This window comes from Amphibalanus amphitrite, unplaced genomic scaffold (assembly GCF_019059575.1).
Source record: "Amphibalanus amphitrite isolate SeventyFive unplaced genomic scaffold, NRLGWU_Aamphi_draft 001735F_arrow, whole genome shotgun sequence".
Classification (NCBI taxonomy): Eukaryota; Metazoa; Arthropoda; class Thecostraca; order Balanomorpha; family Balanidae; genus Amphibalanus; species Amphibalanus amphitrite.
This window is the reverse complement of record NW_024883228.1, coordinates 52,069-78,113: the sequence shown is the minus strand read 5'-3', so window position 1 is coordinate 78,113 and position 26,045 is coordinate 52,069. Positions and strand designations below refer to the sequence as shown.

The 26,045-nt window shown below is 49.8% G+C and overlaps 1 protein-coding gene and 2 long non-coding RNA genes across 3 annotated transcripts; 2 read left to right on the top strand and 1 right to left on the bottom strand.

Moving 5' to 3' along the window:
* Nucleotides 1-620: 620 nt before the first annotated feature.
* LOC122374899 lies at nt 621-25,229 on the bottom strand. Its single transcript, XR_006255304.1, has 4 exons — nt 24,995-25,229; nt 22,464-22,616; nt 1,462-1,611; nt 621-997 (listed from the first exon to the last, which is right to left on the bottom strand). It is a non-coding gene; the product is annotated as an uncharacterized LOC122374899 (long non-coding RNA).
* On the top strand, nt 3,116-5,303 carry LOC122374900. The gene is made up of 3 exons (XR_006255305.1): nt 3,116-3,334; nt 4,271-4,370; nt 4,710-5,303. It is a non-coding gene; the product is annotated as an uncharacterized LOC122374900 (long non-coding RNA).
* Nucleotides 9,656-13,275, top strand: LOC122374898. Its single transcript, XM_043353958.1, has 2 exons — nt 9,656-9,938; nt 12,266-13,275. Exons 1-2 carry the CDS (start codon nt 9,709-9,711, stop codon nt 13,191-13,193), a joined length of 1,158 nt encoding a protein of 385 aa, XP_043209893.1. The 5' UTR covers nt 9,656-9,708; the 3' UTR covers nt 13,194-13,275.
* Nucleotides 25,230-26,045: the final 816 nt, after the last annotated feature.

Below are 26,045 nucleotides of genomic sequence, written 5' to 3'. Positions count from 1 at the left end.
GACGCATGATATAATATTTTCGTGACCTGTGATGACCTGACCTTGACCTGAAAATCAAAGTACAAGTTTGGTACCCTCAGGGTAACTAGAGCATCTGTTCCCGAGTGTGTGATCCAAACATGAGCCTGGTCTGACTTGTAAGACGGCGGCCAGAGCCTAAAACGTGATCAAGCCAAAATGCTGATAATTTTTACTTTGACCTGACCTGTGACGTCATCGGTGACCTCGAGGTCAATGAAATTAGGTTTCGCTCGACAGTTTTTCCGGGGCTATCAGACGCCGTTTGAATTTTGACGATCGGCCCAGTAGTGTCGGAGTTAGGAGGGGGGGCTATGAATAGCCCCCCCCCCCCCCCAGTAGGGCGTGTTATACGCAGACCCCAGTGGGGCGCGGGTTAAAGATGATTAGGAGACAAGTGACAACATCTGCAGCCTGCATACCTAACTAAGTCATCTTATGATAAGTCTTTACCATAGGTACCTAGTGTATCTGTGTTGGCTTACTACAATCACATTGCTGTGAGATTAGTTAAAAGGTACATGGGTGCCCACTTGATAATTTAAAACGCAATTCTCTTTCATTTCAATCCCCAATAACCCTTTTCACAGCGACATACGATAAACACAAATAACATTTTATTGGCATTTAGGTACTAACAAAATAGGTTCCTAAGCACATACCTACAGCTGAAGCCCGTAGGTTGTATAGAACTTACAATATGATGTTTCACCATCACCATATAAAATAACCGAAGCACACACCGAAAGCACACACCGAATGCCCAATCGAAGCGCGCAATGCGGTACAGCATCATCCTGGTGTACCGCCGCGCCGCGCCGGGCCCGGCCCCGGCCCCTGTGCCACAGGAAGCTCTCCGGTCCGGTCTGGTTCCAGTATCGGTTCACAGGTGACGCTGCCAGCGCTGATCGTACTGTACAGGTGGCAGCACTACACCCGCTCTGGGCCGGCCGAGCTGGACACTTCAGCTCAGGGATCTCTGGGGGCACAAGGGGCATTCGTTTTCAACGGCTGGAGAATGGAGACAGCTGGTCGTGACATGAATGATAGAAAAATGTCATTTAATATTCACAGCAACAAACCTTGAAAATTGGAGTAGGATTTTTTTTAAATAATTTAGTCCGAACCTTTTGATGGGAAGGAATCACAAGGACAGAGCCACCGCTAAGCGAAGCTTGTTGCGATGACCCTGCCCTCTACCCTCCGATCGCGCAATTCCGATTCTATGGCAGAATTTAGAGTCCAAAGTTTAACGTGCGCACAAAGCCGCGCACGGCCGGTCCCCTCGCTGACTTCGCCTGGCTACGGCCTGCCACCAACCGCAACCATACCTGTCAGGAGGCTCATAAATGTCGAGTCGAGGATGGTATATTATCGTAAAAAAACGCCTAATAAGCAAATGAAGGTAGCGATTTGGCACCCCTCACCGTGACTTATACCTACCATCATCCTTTCTCATCATCATCTTCTGATATGCATGCAGATGGAAGTCGAGGTGGAACTAAGCTGTTCGGCTCCACGCTGCTAATGCTTCACAGCCTTTCCCACGCTGATCGTCCACCGACCATCTGCGACAGGACTCGGCAGCAGAACCTGCCGAGCAGCCCAGACACAAAACAAGCCAGCACAATTGCCAACACGGGACACATGGACAAAACACGAGATGTGAGTGGAAAGGTGCGCAGGCGGAGCGTCATGATGCGCCAAGTTCAAAACGGCGGTGTCTGATTGTCCATAAAACACATATTTTGCTATTCGAGGACACTGATACCAGGTCAGGTCACAGAGGTTGAGAAAATGACGTTTAACCCTCGCCGGACCTATTGGTTTTCTACATACAGGTCGAGGGGGGGCGGGTACGACCCCCCCTCGCCGTTTCGCCCCTGGTGGAGCTAGCGCGTCACGGAAAAAAGAGCGTGTGCGCCGTTACGAGACGCAGAGATTGGTACCCGATGTTAAGGTCCTAGGTCAACCGGTGACCTCTGAGGTCAGGTCAAGTGCCCCAAGGTACGGTTCAGTTTTTGTTGAATAACTTCGCAAAAAACGGCCGTAGAGCCGCGATTTTGGCAGCATCGTGTTCGCCTCGCTCAGGCGCGTCGAACGATATACTTTTTGTTCGGGCCAGGTCAACTTGGGGTGTTGACCTCAGGTCAAGGTCAGGTCAGCACCCCCAGGTCACGAAGTTGGTCGAAAGAGGTCATGTCGCATATCATTCGATTCGGCAGGTCTTCCTGAGTCCATTGGTGGCTTCCGCGACTCGCTAGCTCAATTTGATCAAGAGTTATTGACGAAAAACTAATTTGACCTTGATGACGTCATAAATGACGTCACGCAAGGTCAACATTGCAAAAGTGACGCATCTAACCTTACAAGGAGTGCATCAAATCACGATTCTGTGTGCTTGAGATAGTTGGAGATCGTTCCCGGCGCCAGAATAGCAGTTTTCATTTTTCCCCATTGACTTATAATGGTGAGGTCACGAAAATGACCTGACCTCATATGACCTTTAGGAAAAATCCGAGAGATACAAATTGTGAGACTCATAATGGATACTGGATCCTGCAAGTTTCATTTCCCTGTAACATCTCCTCTGGCAGTGAGGGCGTTGCGAAGTTGCGACATCTGAAGACCGTGCAGAGGTTCACTTATGACGTCATAGGTCAGTGACCTGACCTGACCCAAAACTGCGGTTGATGCCAAAAGATCTGGCTTGAATCAAAGGTCAGGTATGCCAAGTTTCAGCTCTCTATCTCCAGCGTGTTCGGAGCTATCGTGAAAAAACCTATGCCCCCCCCCCTCGGCCGGCGAGGGTTACCCTTACACGACTTAGCGTAGCCGCTACGTCGTTTTTTTTTTTCAAACCCGCCCGGGTGATTAACTATTCATAGGGTGCCCTGGGGCGGCACCCGGAACCCGCTCGCCCCTCATTGGTGGGCGCCTTCCGCGCCGCCCTCCCGGGACCAATACCGGGCCCGCTCGGTCACGTCTACCAATGGTTTCGTCCGGGCGAGAATCTCTCTGAAACGGATGAATGATAAGAATCTCTCGGGTCGGCCACATCATTTGTACCATTCCATTCTGCGATGGCTGAGTCAGTACCTGCCGGAGAAGCTCCCGCCGCCCCGCCTGTGCTGGACCTTGCCGTCCTCTGCCACGAGCAGGGCCGGCTACGGTGGCTGCCGGAATTGGTTCTCGGTATTGACATAGGCGCAGTGAACTCAAGCCCGGAATTCCGGACCAATCTGGCAAGGCTTGTCCGGCGCTTACAAGGTCATGTGCATCCGGACCGGCACACGGGCGACGAATTCTTGTCGAGGTAAGTCATGATTAGTGCTGTTTTACTGCCTCCTCCTTCCTGCGTCACTTTATTCACGCACATGTTGTGTTCCAGTGATTTATTTAATTTAATAATTTTTTGTGCTTTTTTTTCTAATTTAACGTCCCCTTCTAATCCCGTATTCAATTCAAATCTAGTGTTGTATTCTGATCTCCCATACCCCGGTCTGTCTGTCTACAGGATCGTGAATATATGCGCAACGGTCCTTCGGGGGCACGGCGCTGAATACGCCCACTGGGCCACAAAACAGGATGGGCCGGCCTCAATGGAGGTACTGCGGGCCGCCCTCCTGTTACCTCCGCCCTTTCGGGACCTACCCGAAACCGCTCGGGCGCGCCTCGCCGACCGAGCCGACGAATTGGGCGCCCGTCTCCTATCGGCCGAGACGGCCATCGGAAAGGAGCGGCGACGGGCACGAGAGGCCAATAGCCAGGCCCATAGCAGCCCGCTTCGGCGCTGCCGACGCAGAGGCCGCCCTGCGGGCCGCAGAGCGTCGGACGGGAGCTGAAATCGCCATTCTCCAGGCACGCGCTACAGCGCTGGAAGCCCAGGTAGATGAAAAGGAGGCTCGCCCTCACCTCCACCGAGACCAAGGCTGAGGCCCTGAGTGACTGAGGAGGCTCGGGCCCAGATTCTGGGCTTTGAGGCCCAAGTCGCCCGGCTGACGGCCGAGGTGGCGGCGCGTCCAGCACATCAGCCGTTACTACTCCGCCGGTGTGTGGAGGCAGCGGCCGGCGTGCACCCAATGACCCATGACGTGCGCCGCACTGCGCGGAAGTTGTTAAATGAATTATCCCTCTAGACGATCCATTTGTGTTGAGTTGACGAGCGTGTGTGAGTCGCGATATGCCCTCCCATTTAGTCACTGATTCCCAGTCTTACGAAAGCGGTAAATTTTCCGCGGTTTATTCACAGAGCACTGGGAGGGAAGACTCCTCCCTCCAGCTACAGCTCTGCGAGTGGCCCGCCGTCGCCGCAGCCATTCTGATTCGACCCGGAGCTCCTAACCCGGGAGGTGAGTGCACTCAATCCGCAATGGTCGCGCACACCCGGGCCGTAATGTATTCTTGTGTTTTTAGCTGGCCCTAGTGCGGTCAGTAGTTTGGTTATTCCTCGTGGCAGACGTGTTGGAAGGGATTTCTTTCCTGGCCCAGACTCCCTTAGAGCCGCTGACCGTTCAGCAGCCAGCCGGAACATTCCCAGACTCCATAATCACGATCAGTTGCGCTTCGATAAGTTTGATAATTCAGACACCGACACCGTCCGTTCCGGGGCGGGTACCGTTATGTAAGCCCCTGACCAAGATGCTTCCCCAGACCATCTTTCGCTAACCGCCGTTACGTTGTGTTTGCAGGAGTTGATCCGCGAGTGGCGGCGCTATGCGCTGGCCGTATCGGAGGCGGCCGCCCGGTGGGCCCTCTATTTCGGCCCCCACCTGGCCGGTCTCGACCCACTGGGAGTCGTAGGCTTCCATTGGATGGTCGGCCTGGGGGCCGACATCGTGAGGGCCCCGGCCGAGGGATCGTTAGTCTCGCCTTTGGTGAGGCTGGTGCGACCGCCGGTGCCGTACCAGACGGGCGCCCCGCCCCGATGGTAGCGCGGCTGCGAAGTGTGCGCGTTCTTTGTGAGTGCTAGTGTTCCTTGTTTTCAATAAACCCGCGCAATGTGTCTTGTCGATTTTGGAGGGTCCATCTGGCAGGGCTCAACGGAAGAGTGACTTGAGGAGGTTTCTGAGAGAAACTGCGGCATATTAAGCTTCTGACTCAACGCACTCGGGTATATAGGGCCTTGCGCACTCGAACAACTCGATTTATACCTTAGATATCTGCTCGTCCCCCAGCCTGACGGTTTTGGTGCTCGGCACGCACTGACTCATTTCTTTCCTATCTTGGTACGAAATATCGGAGAACCTAACAAACCACCGCGCGGTACAACACTTGGGCCGAAGGTCGGGATGGATGCCGTGCCAATAGCGGCGAGGTTAGGGAGGGAAGGGAGAGAGAGAAAGGGAGAGCGAGAGAGAGAGATGGAGAAAGGGAGGGAGAGAGATGGAGAGAGGGAGAGAGGGAGAGAGGGAGAGAGGGAGAGAGGGAGAGAGGGAGAGAGGGAGAGAGGGAGAGAGGGAGAGAGGGAGAGAGAGAGAGAGAGAGAGAGAGAGAGAGGAGAGAGAGAGAGAGAGAGAGAGAGAGAGAGAGAGAGAGAGGAGAGAGAGAGAGAGAGAGAGAGAGAGAGAGAGAGAGAGAGAGAGGGAGAACGCAGACAGAGGCCGAGACAGAGACAAAAAAAAAAACATACAGACAGGTAGACAGACACCCGTCTCTGTCCCGACACCCGTCCCGTCTCTGTCCCGACACCCGTCCCGTCTCTGCCGCCAGAGAGGCCGAGTTGGCGGCGCTGGGTCGCCAACTGGAAGAGGTCGACATGGCGACTGTCGCTGCCGAGGAACCGGCCGCCGACCTAGCATCTGAGCTCCGACGTCAATGCCTTTAATTAGTTTCTGTATGCATCACGCGCCCCACTGAGGGGGGGGCTATTTATAGCCCCCCCTCCCGTTTTTCTGCAATAACTTCCAAACCGCTTGACGGATCGACGCCAAACTTTCAGTACCTTCGGCTGCATCAATTTGACACCTTGTGTCAAAATTTGAACTTCGTAGCTACCATAGGTCGGCCGGAAATGACGTCAGAGTGACGTCATGTTCGTCCGATTACGACGCAAAACATTGAACCACGGCAATCGCTCCCAAGAGCTCAGTTTTTAAGCTAGATCCAATTTCTTTGCATGAAAGAACTCAGAATTGACCGCGCTATCAAACTGCTATCTCGGATTTTCAAAATTTTGAAAATTTCGAAAAATTTATATAATAATATTCAAAATTTATATTTTTATATTTTTTCAAAAAGTTTTTGACTTTTCGAAAAAACCAGAATATATGTGACAGAACGCATGATTATGACTAACTCTAGCAAGTTTTAGCTAAATATCTTCAAAAATGGCCAAGTTATACGCATTATTGCAAAAAATTCACAATTATTAATTTTTCAAATCAGTTTTTCAGTACGTATTTGGCATTGTACACCAATATAAATGGCACCATCGTGTTCCTGAGCTCAAACTGCATCCAATAGACACCTTTTTTGTTGAAAAATATCAACTTCAAAATTTGACCTTTTTTGACCTGAAAGTGACCTGACCTAAGCTAAATTCGACTCAAAATGACCTCGAATGACATAGGCGACATCAAATTCGAAATCTATGGCCTAAATGGACCATAAAACATGTGTCACGTGACCGACGCATGATATAATATTTTCGTGACCTGTGATGACCTGACCCTGACCTGAAAATCAAAGTACAAGTTTGGTACCCTCAAGGTATCTAGAGCATCTGTTCACGAGTGTGGAAACCAAAAATGAGCCTGATCTGACTTGTAAGACGGCGGCCAGAGCCCAAAATGTGAACAAGCCAAAGTGCTAATAATTTTTACTTTGGCCTGACCTGTGACGTCATCGGTGACCTCGAGGTCAATGAAATTAGGTTTCGCTCGACAGTTTTTCCGGGGCTATCAGACGCCGTTTGAATTTTGACGATCGGCCCAGTAGTTTCGGAGTTAGGAGGGGGGCTATGAATAGCCCCCCCCCCCCAGTAGGGCGTGTTTTACAGACCCCAGTGGGGCGCGGGTTATGTAAACCCTCGGGACCAAGATTCTTACAGATATGAGATAAGCCCCGTACCATCTTTCGCTAACCGCAGTTACGTTGTGTTTGCAGGAGTTGATCCACGAATGGCGGCGCTACGCGCTGGCCGTCTCTGAGGCGGCCGCCTGGTGGGCTCTTTACTTCGGCCCCAACCTGGCCAGACTCGATCCACTGGGAATCATCGGTTTCCAGCGGATGGTCGGTCTACGCGACGACGTCGTTAGGGCCCCGGCCGAAGGGTCGCTTGCATCGCCCTTGGGGATCCTGGTGCGGCCGCCGATGCCGCACCAGGCGGTCACGCTTGTTGGTGGATGTCAAAATTGTGATACAGTTGCAATAAAATGGTATCCAAATGACTGTATATAGAGTGTCCCGTAAAATAAATATGCGTCTCGTGCCTTATCGAGTTTGGACCGTGGTGCTTCCGTGACCAGGCGCAAGAACACCTCTGGTTTGCGGAGATGGACGGCGGGCACGGCGAAGAGGAAGGCACAGCGAAGCAGTCCTGACAAGTGTCAGTAGAGTAGCTCCCCAGGCTAATAAGTATTCGTATGAAATGCAGGGAGTGTCTTCAGTCGAATCACCTCCCACGCACCCCCCCCCCCAACCTTCCTTCCCCGGCGCACCCTAGCGGACGTATCAGCCGCAGGGAGCCTATCAGGTCCCAGAAAGGGTGTGCCGAGCCGAATAAAGCCCGCCCCCTCCAGACGGGCAGACGGGCGGCCGACGCCAACTCTCACCTACACTGGACCTCGCCGTCCTTTTCGACGAGCGCGGCCGGCTACGCTGGTTGCCAGAACTAGTCTTGGGGGTCGACCTGCAATCGGTGGAGGACCCCGCTGCTACTACGCCGGTGTTTGGCGGTGGCGGGGGGCAGTGGCCAGGCCGCGCACGCCACAGGCCCGATCCATCCGGACCGGTTAATCGCAAACACCGATATGGAAAGGTAAGTTCTGCCGATCTTTAGTCTATTAGAAGGATGAAGAATAACCATTGTGATCTTGTACCACTGAAGAAGGGCCACGCCCGAATATATATTGGTTTATTTTTTTTTCTATTTCTGATAGAAATGAGCAACAGGTTATTCTTCATCCTTCTAATAATCTTATTAACAATGCTCAGCACAACGTTCGAACACCTGAAATCATACGATCTTTAGTCTATTGAAAAGCGTAGCCTCTAAATCGCTTCTTTCATTATGTTTACTTTTTTCCACTTCACGATGTCAACATTTTTCGGTTATCTGACCACTGGTTTGTTCCGTCTGATCGATCGCTCCTAACGCCGGTGCATTTATTCACTCCTCAGGGTCGTTAATACGTGTGCCCGCATTCTACGGGACGACGGTGCCCGGTACATAGATTGGGCACGGAACGGGGATATATTCACTCCGTTCCTGCTGCTGCGGGCGGCGATAAAACTGCCGTCTCCCTTCATTGAGCTCACGGAGGAGGCTAGGGCTGCATTCATGGAACTCCTTCAAGGAATAACCCGCTCACTCCAGCGGGAGCGCCGGTCGTCCGCCAGGAAACTCCACGATATGGAGAGACGGCTGCGGGCAGCCGGCGAGCGGGAAGCCCTATGGGAGGCCCGCCTGGCCCGGGAGGCGGCGGCGCTGTCCGCCGTGTTGCAGCAGCTGGAGGCTGCCGAGGCCCTCTCGGCCTCCAGGGAGGTCGAACTGGCGGCACTGCGTCGCCAACATAGAGGAGGCTTCGCTGGCGACTGCCGCTGCCGAGGGGACGGCCGCCGAGCTGCGGGTTCGGCTCCGACGGTGGCCGGACATGAATCCGGCCGGTGTGCGGCGCGTCCTGGCTTTGGCCATTGACGGCAAGACAGGACGAAAACTGCGCCGTGAAATGAAAAAAAATGATCGAGCGTTTTGCTGCCGTGGACAAATAAATGAGCCTCGAGAGAAACATGAGTTTCTTTTCGATCGTTTGTGTGTGTGTGTGTGTGTGTGTGTGTATGGGGGGGGGGGGAGTTACAATTGAACTGATCTCGCGAGCGTTTCACAAACCTATTTGGTAGATGGTGGTTCGTCTTACCAGAGCAGGCCGTCTCATTCCACCTTTCCCTACAAATCAGAGTAAACTCAAATTCGGCGCCTCGTCTAAAAAAGACAATACAAACGGTGCAAGTATTTACGGCCTCGATCAAATACGATACCGCCTTTGTGTACCATTGCACAGTGTCAAATGCACAATGTATGTAGAACTTATGGAAGGGCAAAAGTGCACAAATAGGGGCGTGATTTTCCTTACAAATAAAACACACATGGCCTGACCGGCTGTTGCGATCGTGGTGTGTAGCGGAGAAGTCAAAACAGGCGCGATTGGCTGTCTAACGTGCGTAGCATATCAGGGAAGTCAAAGCAGCAGACAGCTACTGGACAGCAGCAGCAGATAGCTACTGACTGCCGACTGGTCATCAGGTCCGAGCCGTAACTGCTTCCCTTCACTCGGAGTTGCCCCCCGCGGGCCGCTCGGGTGGCGCCCAGCAGCCTATCCGGCTCGTGGACGCGCGTCGCGCATGCTCCGCGCTCTCAGGCCCAGTCCCGCCCCTCAAGGTGGCGATCACTTGTCAGTCGCACGCGGGACCGGGGACACGTCCCGGCTGCGCTCTCTGTCCGTCCACACCCGCAGTCTGTGGCGCACCATGGAGCCCGGCGCGGACGAGGCGCGCGCCGCGGCGCCGGCCGAGCCGTTCAGCCCGGCGCGCCTCTGTGACCAGCGCGGCCGGCTCGTCTGGGTGCCAGAGGTGGTCCTCGGAGTGGACCTGCGCGACCTCCAGAAGCCAGAGTTTGAGGCCGCGGTCTCCAGCCGGGTCGGCGAGCTGCAGGCCCAGCTCCACGCCGACAGGCACACCCAGGACCAGAACATGACCAGGTTAGTGGTTCGCCTGCACTGTGCACGACGGACACCTGGCCTTACATGCAGACGTGAATAAAACTCAAAAGCTGTCACCTACGCGATGTCTAGCTGTTACCATTTTTTTTCACAAGTCAGCTGGAAACAGTAGGTGTCACATTTTGTTTTTGCCGTTTTCTTATCACCTTTGTAACTAGGTACACAAATAAAGTTGAAAATGAGGCCAAAATTGAAGAGAAAGAAATTGCCATTCAAAATTTCTGGTTCTGGATCCTTATAATGCATCACCAGTCACCGCATTCCAGTGACACACCAACAGACGATAAATAACTATCATTAATACCTACCGGTCTGATCGACTTCCTGGCCCGTCCTGACTTCCTGATACAGTTCGATCAGAAATCACTTAACCTTCGCCCCAGTGGGGGGGGGGGCATATGTTACCACCCTGTCGCGTTTTTTGCGTGTGAATAAAAAACCGCGGCGCGTAGCGCCGCGCCGCTTGGGGTAGCTTTTGGTACATCAATTTTGGACAATGTGTGAAATTTTTGACCCCAGGTCATGTCAGGTCAGGTCACCAGGTCAAGTTAACTGACCAAGCCTAAAAAAAAGTTTGCAATCATGTCCAGCCTGCAGTGTTTGTCAGAAAGGTTTCAAACTTGGTGGATTGCATGCTGTTATGGGCGCCTACAATTTGTATATCTCGGATTTTTTATATCCGTGACCTAAGGTCAGGTCAGTGGCGAAACCTTTCCATTACAAGTCAATGGAGAAAAATGAAAATGCCTCTAGATCCGTGTGTACGCATCGGAACAGTCCAAATATTTCAGAATCACAATGATTTAGTCCACTCGTGATGACCAAGGTGTCATTTTTGCTGATAGCCTCTAGACAGGTCATCCGAGGTCACTTGAGGCTACAAACAGTTTTTTGCCAATAACTCGCAATTGGAAAGAGACAGAACGCTGGGGATGGTCTCATTGTGTTTGCCTTGTTGAGACGCATCGACTGATATGCAACATGACCTTTTCCGGTAAGGTCATGACCTTGACCTGAGGTCAAATTTTCAACTTGACCTTTCAAGGTCAAATTATAGTTCATTCGACGCGTCTCGGCGAGAGGAACACGATTCTGGCAATAGAAATGTCGTGGCTTTTTGTAGTCGAAAGTTATTGTCGAAAAACACTTTTCGTAAAAACAGCTATTTTTGGACTTTTTGCCCTCTGGAGGCCAAACCGTTGACCTGAGGTCAATATTGATAATGACTTTTTCAAAAGAAGAGTTCAAAAGCTATCGATTGCTCTTCCCTGCGTTATTCTAGCTACCATAGTTCCTGAGATAGCAGCATGTTTTCTGAAAAATATAATGACAATTGGCAAATTTTGACCTTTGATGACCTCTGGTGACCCCAATATTGCTCTAAGGTGAAAAATGACTGAAATACTTTCAAACGTACGCATTGAGAGCTATCGACTGCTTTTTACCGCGTCTTTCTAGCCCTCTTAGTTTTTGAGTTAGAGGTGGGTGGTAACATATGCCCCCCCTCACTAGGGCGAAGTTGGCTGAGACCGCCACTGGGGCGCGGGTTAAGGATTGTCACTGATTCACTTGTCTTTTCTTCAGTAGTCTGGACCAATTATCAACGATCCTACGAAGACCTTCGGTCTGATGGTTATGGAACTCACCCCAGTTACAGCCCAGATGTGACCGTCGCGTCCCCCGTCCCAGTCAGCCAGTCCCTACTCCGGCAGCGGCCAAGGCCACGCCGGTCCCGGCTACCGCGGGACCGGCGACGAGCAGGAACGAGCTGTCGTCGGTGTCTCCGTTTTTCTAGCGGTGTCTATGGCGCTTCACAACGTACCGGCTGTCGCACCGGCGGGATTTTTCAGCGCCAGCAGTCTCCAAAGAGATGACGCTGTTAAATTATTGTGCCGTGGTTGTGGGCCTTTATGAGGAGACAGCTCTGATTTTAGCGGAAAGGGCCAAGTTATCGATTTTGAATGCATCAGCTGTGATCTGAGATACTCAAAGCTGCCTCTTTATTCCTATGGCTCGCGCCCACCCACACAGGCGAGTAGCAAGGCTTTTTCACCTCTGTACGGATGTTTAGATGATTTTTTAGACGATAGTGGGCATGGCCAGAAACAAAATCGAGCGCAATAGTGAACATAATGCAGTTAACCACAATTAATCTTAATCCTATGTTGTCTAGTTTTTAACTAGCGTGGTCTTAATATCTGATTGGAGATAGTCTCAATTTAAAATATTATCATTCAGTGTTTTCGGTCATTGAGCAAACGAGAGCTGGAGGACGCTGAGTGACATTAATCCCTCCGTTGCCGTAGGGTGGTCGCAGAGTGCGCCGCGGTACTGCGGGAGCACGGCGCCGGCTACGTCCACTGGGCGCGCGACGAGACGAGCGCGGCGCCCTTCCAGCTGCTGCGGGCCGGCCTGCGCACGCCGGCGCCGTTCGTCGACCTGCCGGCCGGCGTGCGCGGCTCCCTGCTAGCGCTCCTGCAGAACGCCTTCAGCGCCATCAAGCGGGAGCGCTCGGCCGTGCAGCAGATGGTCCGCGACCTGCAGGGCCAGCTGGGGGCCGGCGCCGCCAGGGAGGCGGCCCTGGCCACCCAGCTGGCCGACAGCCACACCGCCATCGGCGACCTCCACCGCCAGCTGCAGGCGGGCGCCGCTCGGCAGGCGGGCCTGGCCGCCCAGCTAGCCGACAGCCAGGCGGCCGCCGGCGCCCTCCGCGCGCAGCTGGAGGAGGCAAACACCGTCGCTGGCGCCCTCCGCGCGCAGCTGGAGGGCCAAACTCCCTCCGACGCCCTGCGCACCCAGCTGGAGGAGGGCCAAACTCCCGCCGGCGCCCTCCGAAGCAAGCTGGAGGAGGGCCAAACCTCCGGTACCCTTCAGAGCCAGCTGGAGGAGGGCCAAAACTCCGGAGCCATCCGTACCCAACTGCAGGAGGGCCAAACTCCCGCCGGCGCCCTCGGAACCCAGCTGGAGGAGGGCCAAAGTCCCTCCGACGCTCCCCGTAACCCGCTGGAGGAGGCCAACGCCACCATCCAGGCGCTGAGGGAGGGGGCGGAGAGGTCGGCGACGGAGGCGGCTCAGCTCAAGGACCAGCTGCTCAGCAGGCCCGATATAGACGCCAGAGTGGTGAGGCGCATCTTCAGAGTGGCCCTGACGCTGACAGGACCCCCAAACAGACATCTGCGCAGAGACATTCGCAGATCCTTGGCAAAGATTGGCGATGGAAAGCAGGCCGAGTGAGGTCAAATGGTGAAATTGTCAGTGTCGCGGTTCGCATCAAATGTATCCAGATGTTTCGGGAAGAAATATACACATTGAAATTCTGATGTCAAAGTAAGCTTGTCAGTACTAGGTGCGGAAGTAAAAGTCCTGTAACCCTCGAAACGTAAAACGAGTTTAATTAAATTTACTTAAAAGGGTATCGAGAATATCAAAGTAATACAAATCTGCTTATAAAATGGAAATGAATGAGTCGGTCATGATGAAACAAAGCAAATGCCACAAAATTGGCCGATTATGTGAGAACACTCTGAACCCAAGTCGGTCGCTGAGAGTTTTACAGCGCTGTATAGCAGGTCCATTGGAGGCGGGACACGGTGTGACTGACGGGTCACCGCGCACTGCGTGCGCGCTCACTGAGCTCGGTTCTCCAGTGGGCTGTCTGCGAGGGAAGGAGTCAGTAAATTGTGTATGTGCCACGCTCTGATCGGTGTCCAAACGGCCAGTTCTAAAAATAACAAATTCTGAGAGCCAGGATAAGACGAACAAAACTATTCAAAACGTCAAACTACGGCAACAGACGCTGGAGAAAGTGTTTGCGGGAGAGAAAGCGAGAGTATGACGAGTTTATTTCATAATTCGTTAACAAAAGCGATAAAATACATAATGGCCGTTTTCACGACGGAACTTTCGCAGAGGAACTTATTTGATACCTAAAAAGTACCTACCCTTAGAGGCCTTAACATGCCTCAAACTGAAATATTTTATGTTCAAAATAATTTTAGAAGTTTAAATCCGGGCATTTTTTGCCCTCAAATCACTTATTTATTTACAAACACAGCAATTTTTGGTTCTAGTAGCCCACCTTTCGACTATGAGGTATTAAATCAGCGTGGCAACTTGCTCCCTCTTTGCTCCCTCGGGTATCTAATTCCGAAATTCTTAAAAACAAGGAAAGTATATATCGAGTTCTCTTTTATACCTATTCAGTTATGTTTTAATGGTGATTAAAATATGACAAATTTTTTAATTACATTTCATATAAGAAAACACGCAAAACAATGAAACAAAAATAACTACGGCAGATAATTACCTTCAGGTATCTAATTCCGACCAATCAGCACCTCAGTAGGATATGACGTCATACAAGAATGGTGGTGAAGGCCGTTTGCAGTCCCGGCCGGTAGGTCACGTGACCGCCGGGCGCCTCGGGTCACGCGGCGGTCGGGAGTCGGACGCGGGGCGTGGTCGCGGGCGGACGCGCGGGGCATCATGCTTTGCTTTGCTTGCTTTGTCAACTTCATATAACTTACTATCGCATTCGTGTGAAAGCCAAACACTGCTCAGTGCCCTTAGAAATTGAGTTTTGGAAAGCTCAAGTCCCTATAGCTCCTCAGGTCGGCAACAGTTGAAGCCTCATCTGAACCCATGTGAAAAAACGAGGGTAAGGAACCTTGTGTTGCTTTTTCTTTTACCGTCATAATTATCTCAAACCATCACAATTTTGAGTTGCCACATTGTCTGCTTCACTACATTAGTGTAAAACTTGGGTGAAGGCTGGTGGCTCAAAGAAAGGTGAAGATATTTCTTTAAGTGCCTAATCCGTGAAATTGAAATATCCCGGCTTTACAAATCTACACTTTTCATTTTCTCCACGATACATTTTTTTAAAATTGTTTAAATTTTATCTACATTTGTTAAAATCGGGGCTTTGGTTTTGTGTAAACTAGATCATAAAGTTTACTATAGTTTTGTGTAACCTGATGGCTGAAGAAAATAGTAATTTTGCTAAAATGATGTGCGGAAATTTGTTGCTTTCCAAATCAAATTACTCATACCTATATTTCATTCAAAATTAGGAGGCATTATTACTGTTTTTTCTTGTAACATGAACTGAGTTTGGGTACAGTGCTCCGGAAACGTTGTGGAACTTTAAGCTAGCTAGAGCAGTTTCCATAAAAATTGTTTAGATAGTTGACATGGCTTGTTGACAACTCTTTTGCTGTTTCTAAAAAAGTGGAAAAAATATTTTCCTGCATTAAGCACACAAGGCATGTTATTCTCATAAGCTATCGAAGGTGTGTGTGTGTGTTTTTTTAAGCTGTTTTTTTAAGCTTTTAAGCTGTAACTTCAGTTACTTCACTTTAGAACATATTGCCCAGAATGCGTCACTGATCATGAGCTGGTATATCATATCATATGTAGCAAATACATAAATGAGAATAGTGTGTCATGAATTTTTGTGCATGCTTCTGGATCATCTGTAATTACATCAAAGGCTCGGCTCAAGAGTGTCCTGCCGACCAGCTTATGCCCAACCCTTTCTGTCCGCAGAACGTCGCCTGCGACTCCCGCACGCCGTTTGCCCCGGCCGTCCGTACTGGTCTTCGCGCTGCGAACCGCGCTGGAGTTCGCGGCGGCGTCGTGGAGCTCCCATCGGGACGGCGTGTGATGCCCGCGTCGAGCTTATAAGCCGTGAGCTTCGATTGGCGGCTCACGCGGTCACCAGCTGTATGTACAGCCTCGGCCCCGACGACCCCGCTAATGGCCGAGACCGGCATACCCCCGGCATGGGTCCGCTGTCCGGCGCAGCGCTGGCCGCCCGCATGCTATGCTACTTTTGGCTGTATCGCTGCCCAGCGGGAGCGCGCTCCACGCTGCGGAAGAGGTACACGTTGCGACCCGACTGAGGACTGCAACCGGATGGTGACACGTCGGCCTCTGCGCCCTGGCCGGGGCAGGCGTGACCGACGTCACAGTGGAGGAACGCCCAAACAAGACCAGCCCACCGTCGGAGCAGCATGGAAATATCATGTTCTGCCTGGACGTCGGACCCGGCGGCGGCGCAGTGCACCTGCACACATGCGGAGAGGGGCGCTGGAGGCTACTCTGGAGCTTCTGCCATTCCGCGGCGCGACTGCTGGCAAAACGGTTGGGATTTGCCAGCAAAACGGTTGGGATTGAGGCGGTTGGGAACAGCTGCAGCAATGGTGCAATGGTGATGGCGGTGATGGCGACATGGCGGTTTGGGACTTCATCTCAGCGCGGCCGCCGCCCAGGCGCCGCTGCGCCCGGCTGCTCAGCCACCTACCGGATGGCGGGGTGGCCCTTACGGCCCTCACGCCCGTTCGGTCTGCGGCCACGTTGTGGGGTGGCGGTCGCGGGGTTAGCGGCGTTGGACTTCGTCCTTTATCCAGACTGCACCGCACCATCTGAACGGATGGATCTGCCAAGAAAGATGACATCCAAGGCGGCTATGAGGCGATCACAAAGCTTCACCAAGAGCTTCTCCTTCATGGGGCCGGCCGGCCGTTAAGTCGCAACACCGGCTGCCGAGTGCCAACAGCTGCGTGCGCTGGCGCCGACGCGTTGTGGGCCGCGCTGCTGACGCCCAAGCTGCGATATCAACCATCTATGAATAAGTGGCAGCGGTGGCGGCTTGTCAGTTGTTAACGTGCCTTAACAGACGTTGCGAATAGCCCGCGTTGGAATCGCATGGTTGGGAACACAACGCAAGTAAAAATGGGCTTCCTTGATGAACCTACTTTTTAAGCATTGTAGCCTTTGTAATTTTGGATGTTTTGCTGTAGATATTATTTTCTACATATATACTATATAGGCACTCACGTGCTTTAAATCGCGCAATGCAATTGAACCATGGTAAAGACAATGATAAATGAACTGAGAGCTGACATGCCCCATGCTTTGTGTGTGTATGTGTGTGTGTGTTTTTTTTTGCGAGTCGATAAAAGTGGTTTTGGACACTGGATGAGTTTTTAGGGGTGTGGTGAGGGGGTATGTAATTCCACAGACCTTCTGTCAGATTCACTAATGCAGTAGGTCTGTGCGGTGTTTAGTTATCGGAGCATTCTTTGAAAGTCGTGAATAGGGCCACCGAGTACCTAAAGCCGTGATATTCTCCCACAAAAACTTCTTTTAAATAACCGGGGATAGGTACATGAGCAGAGTAAATGCTATTACGAACGCCTATCACAATGCTGAGCGAATAGGAAAATCCATAGATGGAGAATTGTGCCGCGTTACGGGTGCTCGGGCGCAGCCAATCCACCGTTACCCCAGCGGTGACCTGGACCCGCATCGTCTGTCTCGGCTCCAAAGCCAAACCGGCGTGGAATTGGGAGCGTTCGAGCACTCATGGTCCAGCGCAATTCTCCACCTAAATCCATTCCTGATACACATTTGCTTGCTCATAGTCATGTAACCCCGGTAAATTCACCCAACTTTCATATTGGTCGCTCCATAGACAGATGGCCACAGAGATCAACTTAAAAGGCCATTGTTGCATTCATTTAGTGGAGATCATTAAAGAGCCGTGACAGGCCACAAGTCGCGTGACATCATACGTGTAACGACCAATGACGTCGGCCTGCAAAACCCAATGGAAGCGGCTAGCAGCGTGCAATAAAACAGGGCGCTGCTTTCTAAATGTCTGTCGTGCGCCATAAATGAATATATTCTTTGTAGCCTGGCAACTCAGTATCTTTTTTTTAACTATTGTACTAGTATTTAATAATTTCATAATCTTATAATTGTGCTTACGCTTTATGTTGATATTAGTGATAAATCCTTAGATAAAGTAAATCGATGTGATATTTAATAGAAAAATAGCAAACTAACGCACCATTCATTCGAAAGCTGGGGAACCTACTAAAAAGAACTACTAAAATTCCTGAGGAACTAAAGGATTAAATGGGGATTAAATAGATGCCTGCTATTCCGTCGTGAAAACGGCCAATTAGATGTAAAGAGAGTACGAATAAAATCAATATGGATGTAAAAGTCACCATAATCCGGCTAAGCACATGTCGCCTTCGTTATGAGGCACTCCTTCATCGGCGACCAGATAGGAAACGACCCAGCCAGCCTCGCCAGCGACTTGTCTGCTGACGAACAGCTCCGTTTCTCAATTCGTGGTTGGTATATACAAAGGCTCAGTCACTGTCGGGAGGTGGTGGCTGACCGCCAACACGACATATGGAACAGTTCAAATCATGCCATGCCTAGGTAATCGGCCCGTGTACTGCCGAGAGCCACTACACTGCAGCGAGAGAGCGTCACACAGCGGGCGTGAGTGTGCGGCAGTGCGAGTGTAAAGAAGAACGTCTCTGGATCTGTAGGCCTATAGACTGCTCATACAGAGTAGTCTATGGTAGGCCATAATTTCCTGGTGACTCAAAACGTCACTGGAACCAGAAAGTAATCCATGAAATTCATTTGAGAGAAAGCAGTGGTGTAAGGAGGAAATATTCACCTAAAAACCGGGCATGTGGCCAAATAAACGGCTCAGTAGGGAACAATGCAGATGTAAGTGCAATGCAATAGCACACATAAGTACCAAAGAAAGCGTGTCATTAAAGACATTACGGCTTTTTTGCAGCAAAGTAAAAAACAGTAAGAGGAGAACATGAGAAAAACGACGACGATGCGAACCTTGCATGATAATCATTTAGTGGATGATAAAAGGCAAAAATCGCAATCGCGAAAATCGAAAAGCACAAAACTGGCAATAGGCATGAGCCGACAGAACGATAAAAAGAAAAACAGTAGAAAACAAAAATCACGACACATTCAAAACAACTCGCCTGGAATGAAACCTAGCCAAGAATGTTTGGGGGAAACCATAACAAATGACGCATTGGTGGAAAATTGTGAAGCAAAAAGCCTCAAGCAACAAATTAAATTCAAATGTCAGCGATAAAGGTGGTCATGTCACGCACACAAAGGCACTGACACATCCGGCTCCGAATATGTAGGTACCAAGGCAGCAGACCAAAGAACGCAGAGGAGCACAGCAGACACCGTACGGTGCTCGCTGCTCATCCTCCTGCAGGATGTTATGTGTCAATAGAGTAGTGTCAATGCCGGATAAGATCAGCTTAAGCGTAGAGTGCAGCGGCGCCCTATAGTTGCGAATGTGTAGATGTAGAAAAAAGTCTGATTAGCCATTAGGTGTCCAGATGATGGCAGTCGTAGCGTGTAAAAAACGGCTATATCGCGCAGTTCCGCAAAGCGACAAAGGAGAATACTAATGCAAATCTCGACGAGGAAGAGCTGAATCCCAAAGCCAAACTCCCCTTACTTCAGATCACCGTGAATCGATAGTGCAAGATGAGGCAATTCAGTCAAACAATCGCACTGGAGCACATTACAAAAATGCAAACCAATATCCGCAATCCGCATCCTTGCGCAGTCACCAACTTAGTCGGTGAACCGCTGCACAGGCTGATAGGCCGCGTCCCTGGGCAGCGGCGGGTGGGTACCGCGCGACCCGGCCGGTCCGCCCGGGCCCGCCGTCTCCAGTTCGACCCGGGACCGTCCGTGCCGCCCCTCCCCTCCCCTACAGGGAGCGGACGCCCCCGCCGTGCCGGCACCGCAGCAGCCCGCGCCTGCCCCCTCTCCGTGCCCCAAGGCGAGACGCTCGTCTGACCCATACCTGCACCTGGCCCCTGAATAGCCACCGACTCGGGGGTCGGCCCCATGACCATAAAACTACAATCGTGCGGAGAGTCGGCGACAAACACATTCCGGAGTCCCGGCACAGATGAACCCCCGCCGCCGCGACCAGCGGGGGGGGGGGGGCAGGGGTCCCGCCTACCGGCCCTCAGAGGGTCAGCCAGGGAACCTATCGGCTCCGGATTTGTGACAATCGCGTTCCGGAGCTACCTTGCCTAATGCTGGTTTGTGCTGAGCTGCTGATAATTATGGCTGAATATGACGATGGTAAAAGCAGAGCAATGACCAGAAACGGTAGCAAGCGGCAACAATTGCAGCACACGTGTAATGGGTGTGAAATGAGGCGATCGAGGCAGAGCCGGACAAGATTGCGAGCGAGCGATGCGGAGATGTATGAACGGAAAAACACGCGTGGATATGATGATGATGTGACAATGATAAAAACGCACAAGCCAGAACCAGCTATAACAAACAAACTTTGTCGAGCACCGCAAGCATTGCAACATTTAATGCCACTCATAAGTGTGTACCAGCGTTACCGCTGGCGTCCCGCTGGTTTCCCCAGATTCTCACGAAAATTTCCCTTTTTTAAGAATAATTTCCCTAGATGCGGTTATTTTCATGGAATTTGATGTACTTTCCTCATTTTAACCATTCGTGTTATAGTCAGTAGCGGCGGAACACCTTCAATTAAGGGGGGGGGGGGGTCACTGACGACTTTTGGTCCCATCTTTCCATGCAACGCCCATAGGGCTAATGTTAAAATGCCAAAATCAAAGGGGCACGGTGCCCCGGTGCCTTCCCCGTTCCGCCGCTTATGGTTATACTCGCTGCGTCCTAAAACAGCAATTAACTACATTCTGTTACGTTAACGTAAGAGATTCTGATGAAACTGCTGGCATATAGCAAATTACTCATTACTGTATGTGGTATAATATAATTGCGTGATATATCGCAAATTGTGGTGTGTTGCAGGACGCGGGAAACTGCTGTATGGGTAGCGGTAGTGCTGGCGTAAGAGACGAGTCGATGCATTATTTTGCACCGTCAGTTTGACCGAATGGGAGTGATATGCGCTAGCCACATTGTAAAAATTGCGCCAAAACAAAAACTTTGATGTAAAAAATTAGCCGCTCCCGAAATGGAACAACGCAGAAGCAGGCAAAAACAACAATTTTTTGGGTTGGTGGTATTTCCCTAGATTTCGAGTGAAATCCATATATCCCTAGATCTTCGCTGATTTCCATAGAAAAGGGAAATTTCCCTAGCAGCGGTAACCCTGGTGTGTACAGTGCACAATGAAGAAATCACGGTCAGCAAAAAATTGCAAACACTTCAAGCTTTTAATAGTTGCGTTCGCAAATGTGATGACTGAGTGGACCAAGATACGAGAAAACGACAACTTTTGAAGACGAATGCTAATAAACGGCAATCCAAACGGACAAAGGCTGGCATGCTTACTCCATAAATATCATTTCCGTTTTGGCGCTCCAAGATGCAATCACATGGCTACGAAGACGGTTTTGAAATTGAGGAAACGAATGTGTGGCCATGAAATCTGCTCGTCAATGGCTTGACAAATATGGTTCTATTCATCCAGTTTCATTTTATGGACAATTCGTAAATCATCCGACCGAAATCGGAAATGGAATGACGTACACTTCAATGTATCTGGTACCTATGTACCTAAAATGCGCTGCGTAGAGTTGTAATACATCTTCACTTTTCAAATTCTGTTGTCGATCAAATGTGGCAGAAAAATATGATGTGAGCAAGATAATCATGAAAACGTATGTAATGTGGCAAATGCATATAATCCGTCCTCCGAACAGCTATGAATGAACACATGGCAATTGAAATTATAACATGAAACCCACCGACAGACGCAACAGACGAAGAAAGCCATCGAAGGGCAAGTGACGACTCAGTCAACGAATGGGTAGCATGGAACAAAACGAGTGGACTTCCGACTTCGCTTATCTAAGTGCAATCATGATTGTAGTACCATGATTGTAGTATATGATTGTAGTCAGTCACATTGTTCAATGGACGATGACAAAGTAACTAAAAACAGGAGGAACGCAAGACCAAAGTTGTCACAATAGCCTCACTAGATGCAAGGCTAGTACACTCTGTGATCCACGATTCCGTATTATTTGAGCTGGATGTGTGCACGTGCAGGGTGCATCAACCATGAAACGCAACCGCCCTCGGCAACCAATGAATTAATAGTGCGGTGATAGATGGTTTGGAAAAGACCAACGAGCGCCGGCTGTATGTTGTAGTTTTCAATAACCGTGAAACCTCCGTAGAGCCAAATAACCATGAGCAGTAAAATAGAATATTGAAAACAGCACATAACGCGTGGCTATTACCTTTATATAGTATAGTTTGTTTTAAAAATTCCGGCACGAGTTTCATTGGGTAAAAAGTAACCGTTTTCAAGACGGCCACCTGGTACTCATTAGGGGCAGATTAGGTGCAGATTTGGTCAAATTAGGTAAGGTGTTTCTTTCTTAAAATTTATCAGTTTCGGCTGCACAGATGCACTGCTTATATACTTTATCTTTAAATAGTCAGACATAATTTCCGAGTAAAACACTGAAATGAGCTTATGATACGAAGCTATTTATTGAAAAAAAAAACATTTGGTGCAGATTTGGTCAAATTAGGTGCATTCGCCAGACAGTCCGTCGTGAAAACGGCAAATATGAATATGGGGTTGAATAAAACATAGGTCATATGAATATGAATAGAAAATTGACTAATAACATATACCTGCTGAATACACCAACCCACGAATCCCACTGAGCTGACCTTTGATATGACGTCGTCGGTGACGCTTCTGATGACGCCTCTGGTAGCGTCAATGATGCTGTGTGGTGCCGGTGCATGGTTTATTGATCATTGATGACGCATTTCGTCGCCCAGCCAAACGGCGGAGCCAGTTATACGCACGAGGCATCGCACCTGGGGAGATGCGGCAAAATGTCAGTGGATGACGAATTCGATGGTGAGCAAGCTCGGGTAAATGTAGCTTGACGGCTCTGAGAGGGAACCTTGACGAGGGAATGGAAATCACGTTTACCTGCAGCTACCACCTTATTTCAACCACTCATTATAAGCATAAGAGCTATGAGGAATACAGATATTGCGGATCTAAGCAATGGAAATGAGTTTCAAATGGATTACAATGCTTCATGTAATCGGAAATGTATCTCTTGATCAAACGAATAATCCGTATCATTTCATAATACGAATTCACTAATTCGCGTAAAACATCGTTATTTGCTCATGCATCCACCGCAACTTTATCAAGGATCACAAATCAAAAAGGCACAATGTTTTTTTTTAGCAAACCGCAACCGTTAAAACGTTTAGCGTAGAAAAGTAAAACCGTTGAAAAAAACAGACGTTTTTACTTTAACAAAAACGGCAACAGCTCAAATACATTTTCCTGGGTACTTGGTGATAAAAATGTTTCATTTGTCATCACAAGATCATTTCAATTATGTTTAGAAGTTGGGGCATTCCACGATAGATCGTACCACTTTTTTCCAATTTGACACCCTCATCTCTCGGATTTTAACGATAATTGGTCTAAGGGGTAATCAGGGGCTCTGAATCCTCCTGTAACAATTTCAGGCTTATCAGATGAGTAGTTTTTGAGTTATAGTGTATAACATGTTTTGGATCTTGCGTTGCAGCCCCAAGTTTAGCGGGCTGTAACTCCAAGACGGATAATCCAAATGCCAAATGCTATACGGCATTGAACTTGCATTGAAACAAAGAATAATATGCATTTTTAAAATTTTGAAATTTATATTATTTTTGATATATAACACCTCGAGTTTCCTTTCATTTGCATTTTTATGCATTTGGGACCAAATTTTTTTGAATTTTTATTTACTTAAAAACATTTTTGGATCATTTTTAAGTAGTATGCAAAAAATTAGGAAGGTGTTCTTTCTATAAATGTACTTATTTTGCGTCACCGTAATGGTCTCTAATTGTGATTTCGGAAGAGAGCCTACAAATGGTGTGGTAAAGCTGCCTAGTGACATCACTGGTTTACTGAAAGTTCAATTGAAGTCATTTTTGCCTCACTTTTGCATTGTTGACCTTGCGTGAAGTCATTCGTACGTCACTACGGTCATAAGAGTTTTTTTCGTCAATAACTCTCGATCAAATTGAGCTAGAGAGACGGGAAAACTACCAATGGACTCGGGAAGACGTTGCGAATCGAATGATGTGCAATATGATCTCATTCACCCAGCTTCGTGGCCTGACCGGACTGTTAACCATCTCTGTGGCGGCGCTGTTTGTCCAGCGCCGCGCTGGTTGGCTTTGCCGCAGACTCGGGGCGGTCACGTGATGCCCGGCGGCTGGCTGCCGGCTGGGCCGCCCGGTCGGGGAGCGGAGCCAAATACACGGCAGTGTGCTGACCCGAGGTCAGCGACTTAAGCTGAACTCACCAGAACAAACAGTATACCATTCGACGCGCCGGAGCTAGGCAAACACAAAGATGCTAAAATCGCGGCTCTGCGACCATTTGTTGCGAAGTTATCTATCAAAAACCGGACCCGTAATTTGGGTCACTTGAAATGACCTCAGGGGTCACCAATGAACCCGAGACCTTAAAATATGGTATCATTCGATGCATCTTGTAACGGCGCACATGCTCGTTTTTTCCGCAAGGTTCTAGCTCCATTAGAGGCGAAACGGCGAGCTGGGGTCGTACCGAACCCCCGGAAACCCATTTTGTATACATTTAAATGAGGAACTTATAGAAAGAACACCTTTCTAATTTTTTGCATGTCGATTTTAAAGGACCTGAGGTTTATTTTGAAGAAATAAAAATGGCAAAAATTTTGGTCCCAAGGGCCATTATAGACAATTTAAAAAACTACTACGACTTTTTTCAATATGTAAAGCTTTTCTTTCCAATTTTAAAAATACTGTATTAATCTTTGATTCATCGTTAGTTCAAAACTGTTTACCGTTTGTTGCTTGCTTAGCTCGTTTTTGAGTTATAGCTCATCAAACTCACCCTTACAATCTGAAGTTAAGAAAATATTATGCAATGTAACTCAAAAAGTTTTCATCTGAGAAGTCTGATATTTTGGCAGGTGTTTTTGGAGCCTATGATTACCCCTTGTACCAATTTTCATTCAAATCTGAGAGATGAGGGTGACGGGCCTGGTACGATCTATCGTGGAATGCCCCAGTTAGAACCGATCCAATCGTAATAACATTTCATTGCTAGGGCGACAGCGCCACCGGATGACTGACGGCTGACATCTGACATGCTGATCAGACATGCCATCAGGAGTTCTACTGCCGCTCACCTTGTGCTGCTGCTTCTCCTGGAGTTACACCAGGCTGCTACTGTGGACGGCTCCTTCGTGAGACAGGTCACTCCGGTGGCCACTTCTGGCCGTGACAGTTCAGTTTCAATGTTGTCAACACCGGACATTCTACCCCCTCCCCCCTACCTGTCTCCGGTTTGTAACACAACTGGAACTGATGCTGCAGCGCCGCAGCCCCCTCACCCTTCTGACAGAGCTGCGCTGCTACAGAGCGCCCGAGTCTAGGCTCGAGCTGCCCGCCCCCTGCCCCAGGCGGTCACGTGATCGGGTTCGAGGCTGGCGTGCCCGCGGGAGGATATACTCTGACCTGATTGGTCGAGTTTCGAGTGACGAACGCTCGCCATTGGTCGGCCGGGATATTCAAGCAGCGCAGTGTTGTGTTCCGGGGGTAGCGGGGGAGGGAAGGAGGGGGAAGATTGAGGAGCGACCTTTGCGCCATATTGAGGTGCAGCAGCAACGGTAGAATGAAAATGCAGCGACAAAGATCGAAACCCTGAACAGACCCGTCACATTTGAGGTAAGTGGTGCATATGAAATACAGTGCCTGCATCCAGGTACAGTAAGATGGGATTATTTGATAATAATATTTCGGTTTCGACCGCCTTTAACCCGCGCCCCGTTGGGGAGGGGGGCATTTTGACCCCCCCCCTAAGATCTCGAGAACCACGCAACCTAGCGACAAGCGGCAAACGGTGTTGGATAGCCCTATCAGGGAACTACCTTGTGACCCAATTTTATTGACCTAGGTCAAACCGATGACGTCACAGGTCAGGTCAAAGGTCCAATTTTCACCGTTTTCAGGCATTTCAAGGAATGCGTTGTAAAATCGAGTAAAATGCATTTCATTGAAAATCATCGATGGGGAAATGTTCTTCAAACTAATATTTTGCTATTTGAGGTCACTGATACCAGGTCAGGTCACAGAGGTCAGGTCACGGGGGGGGGTCACAATATGAAAGTGTCGTGTGATACATGTTTTATGGTTCATTTTACATGACAAATGCGATTATGTGGGTCAGGCAGCCTTTGG

Excerpts from the sequence above, each read along its gene's own strand:
- LOC122374898 (XM_043353958.1), top strand. The coding sequence starts at position 9,709 with ATGGAGCCCGGCGCGGACGAGGCGCGCGCCGCGGCGCCGGCCGAGCCG. Across the intron at positions 9,939-12,265 it reads CAGGACCAGAACATGACCAG|GGTGGTCGCAGAGTGCGCCG; the intron begins GTTAGTGGTTCG and ends CCGTTGCCGTAG.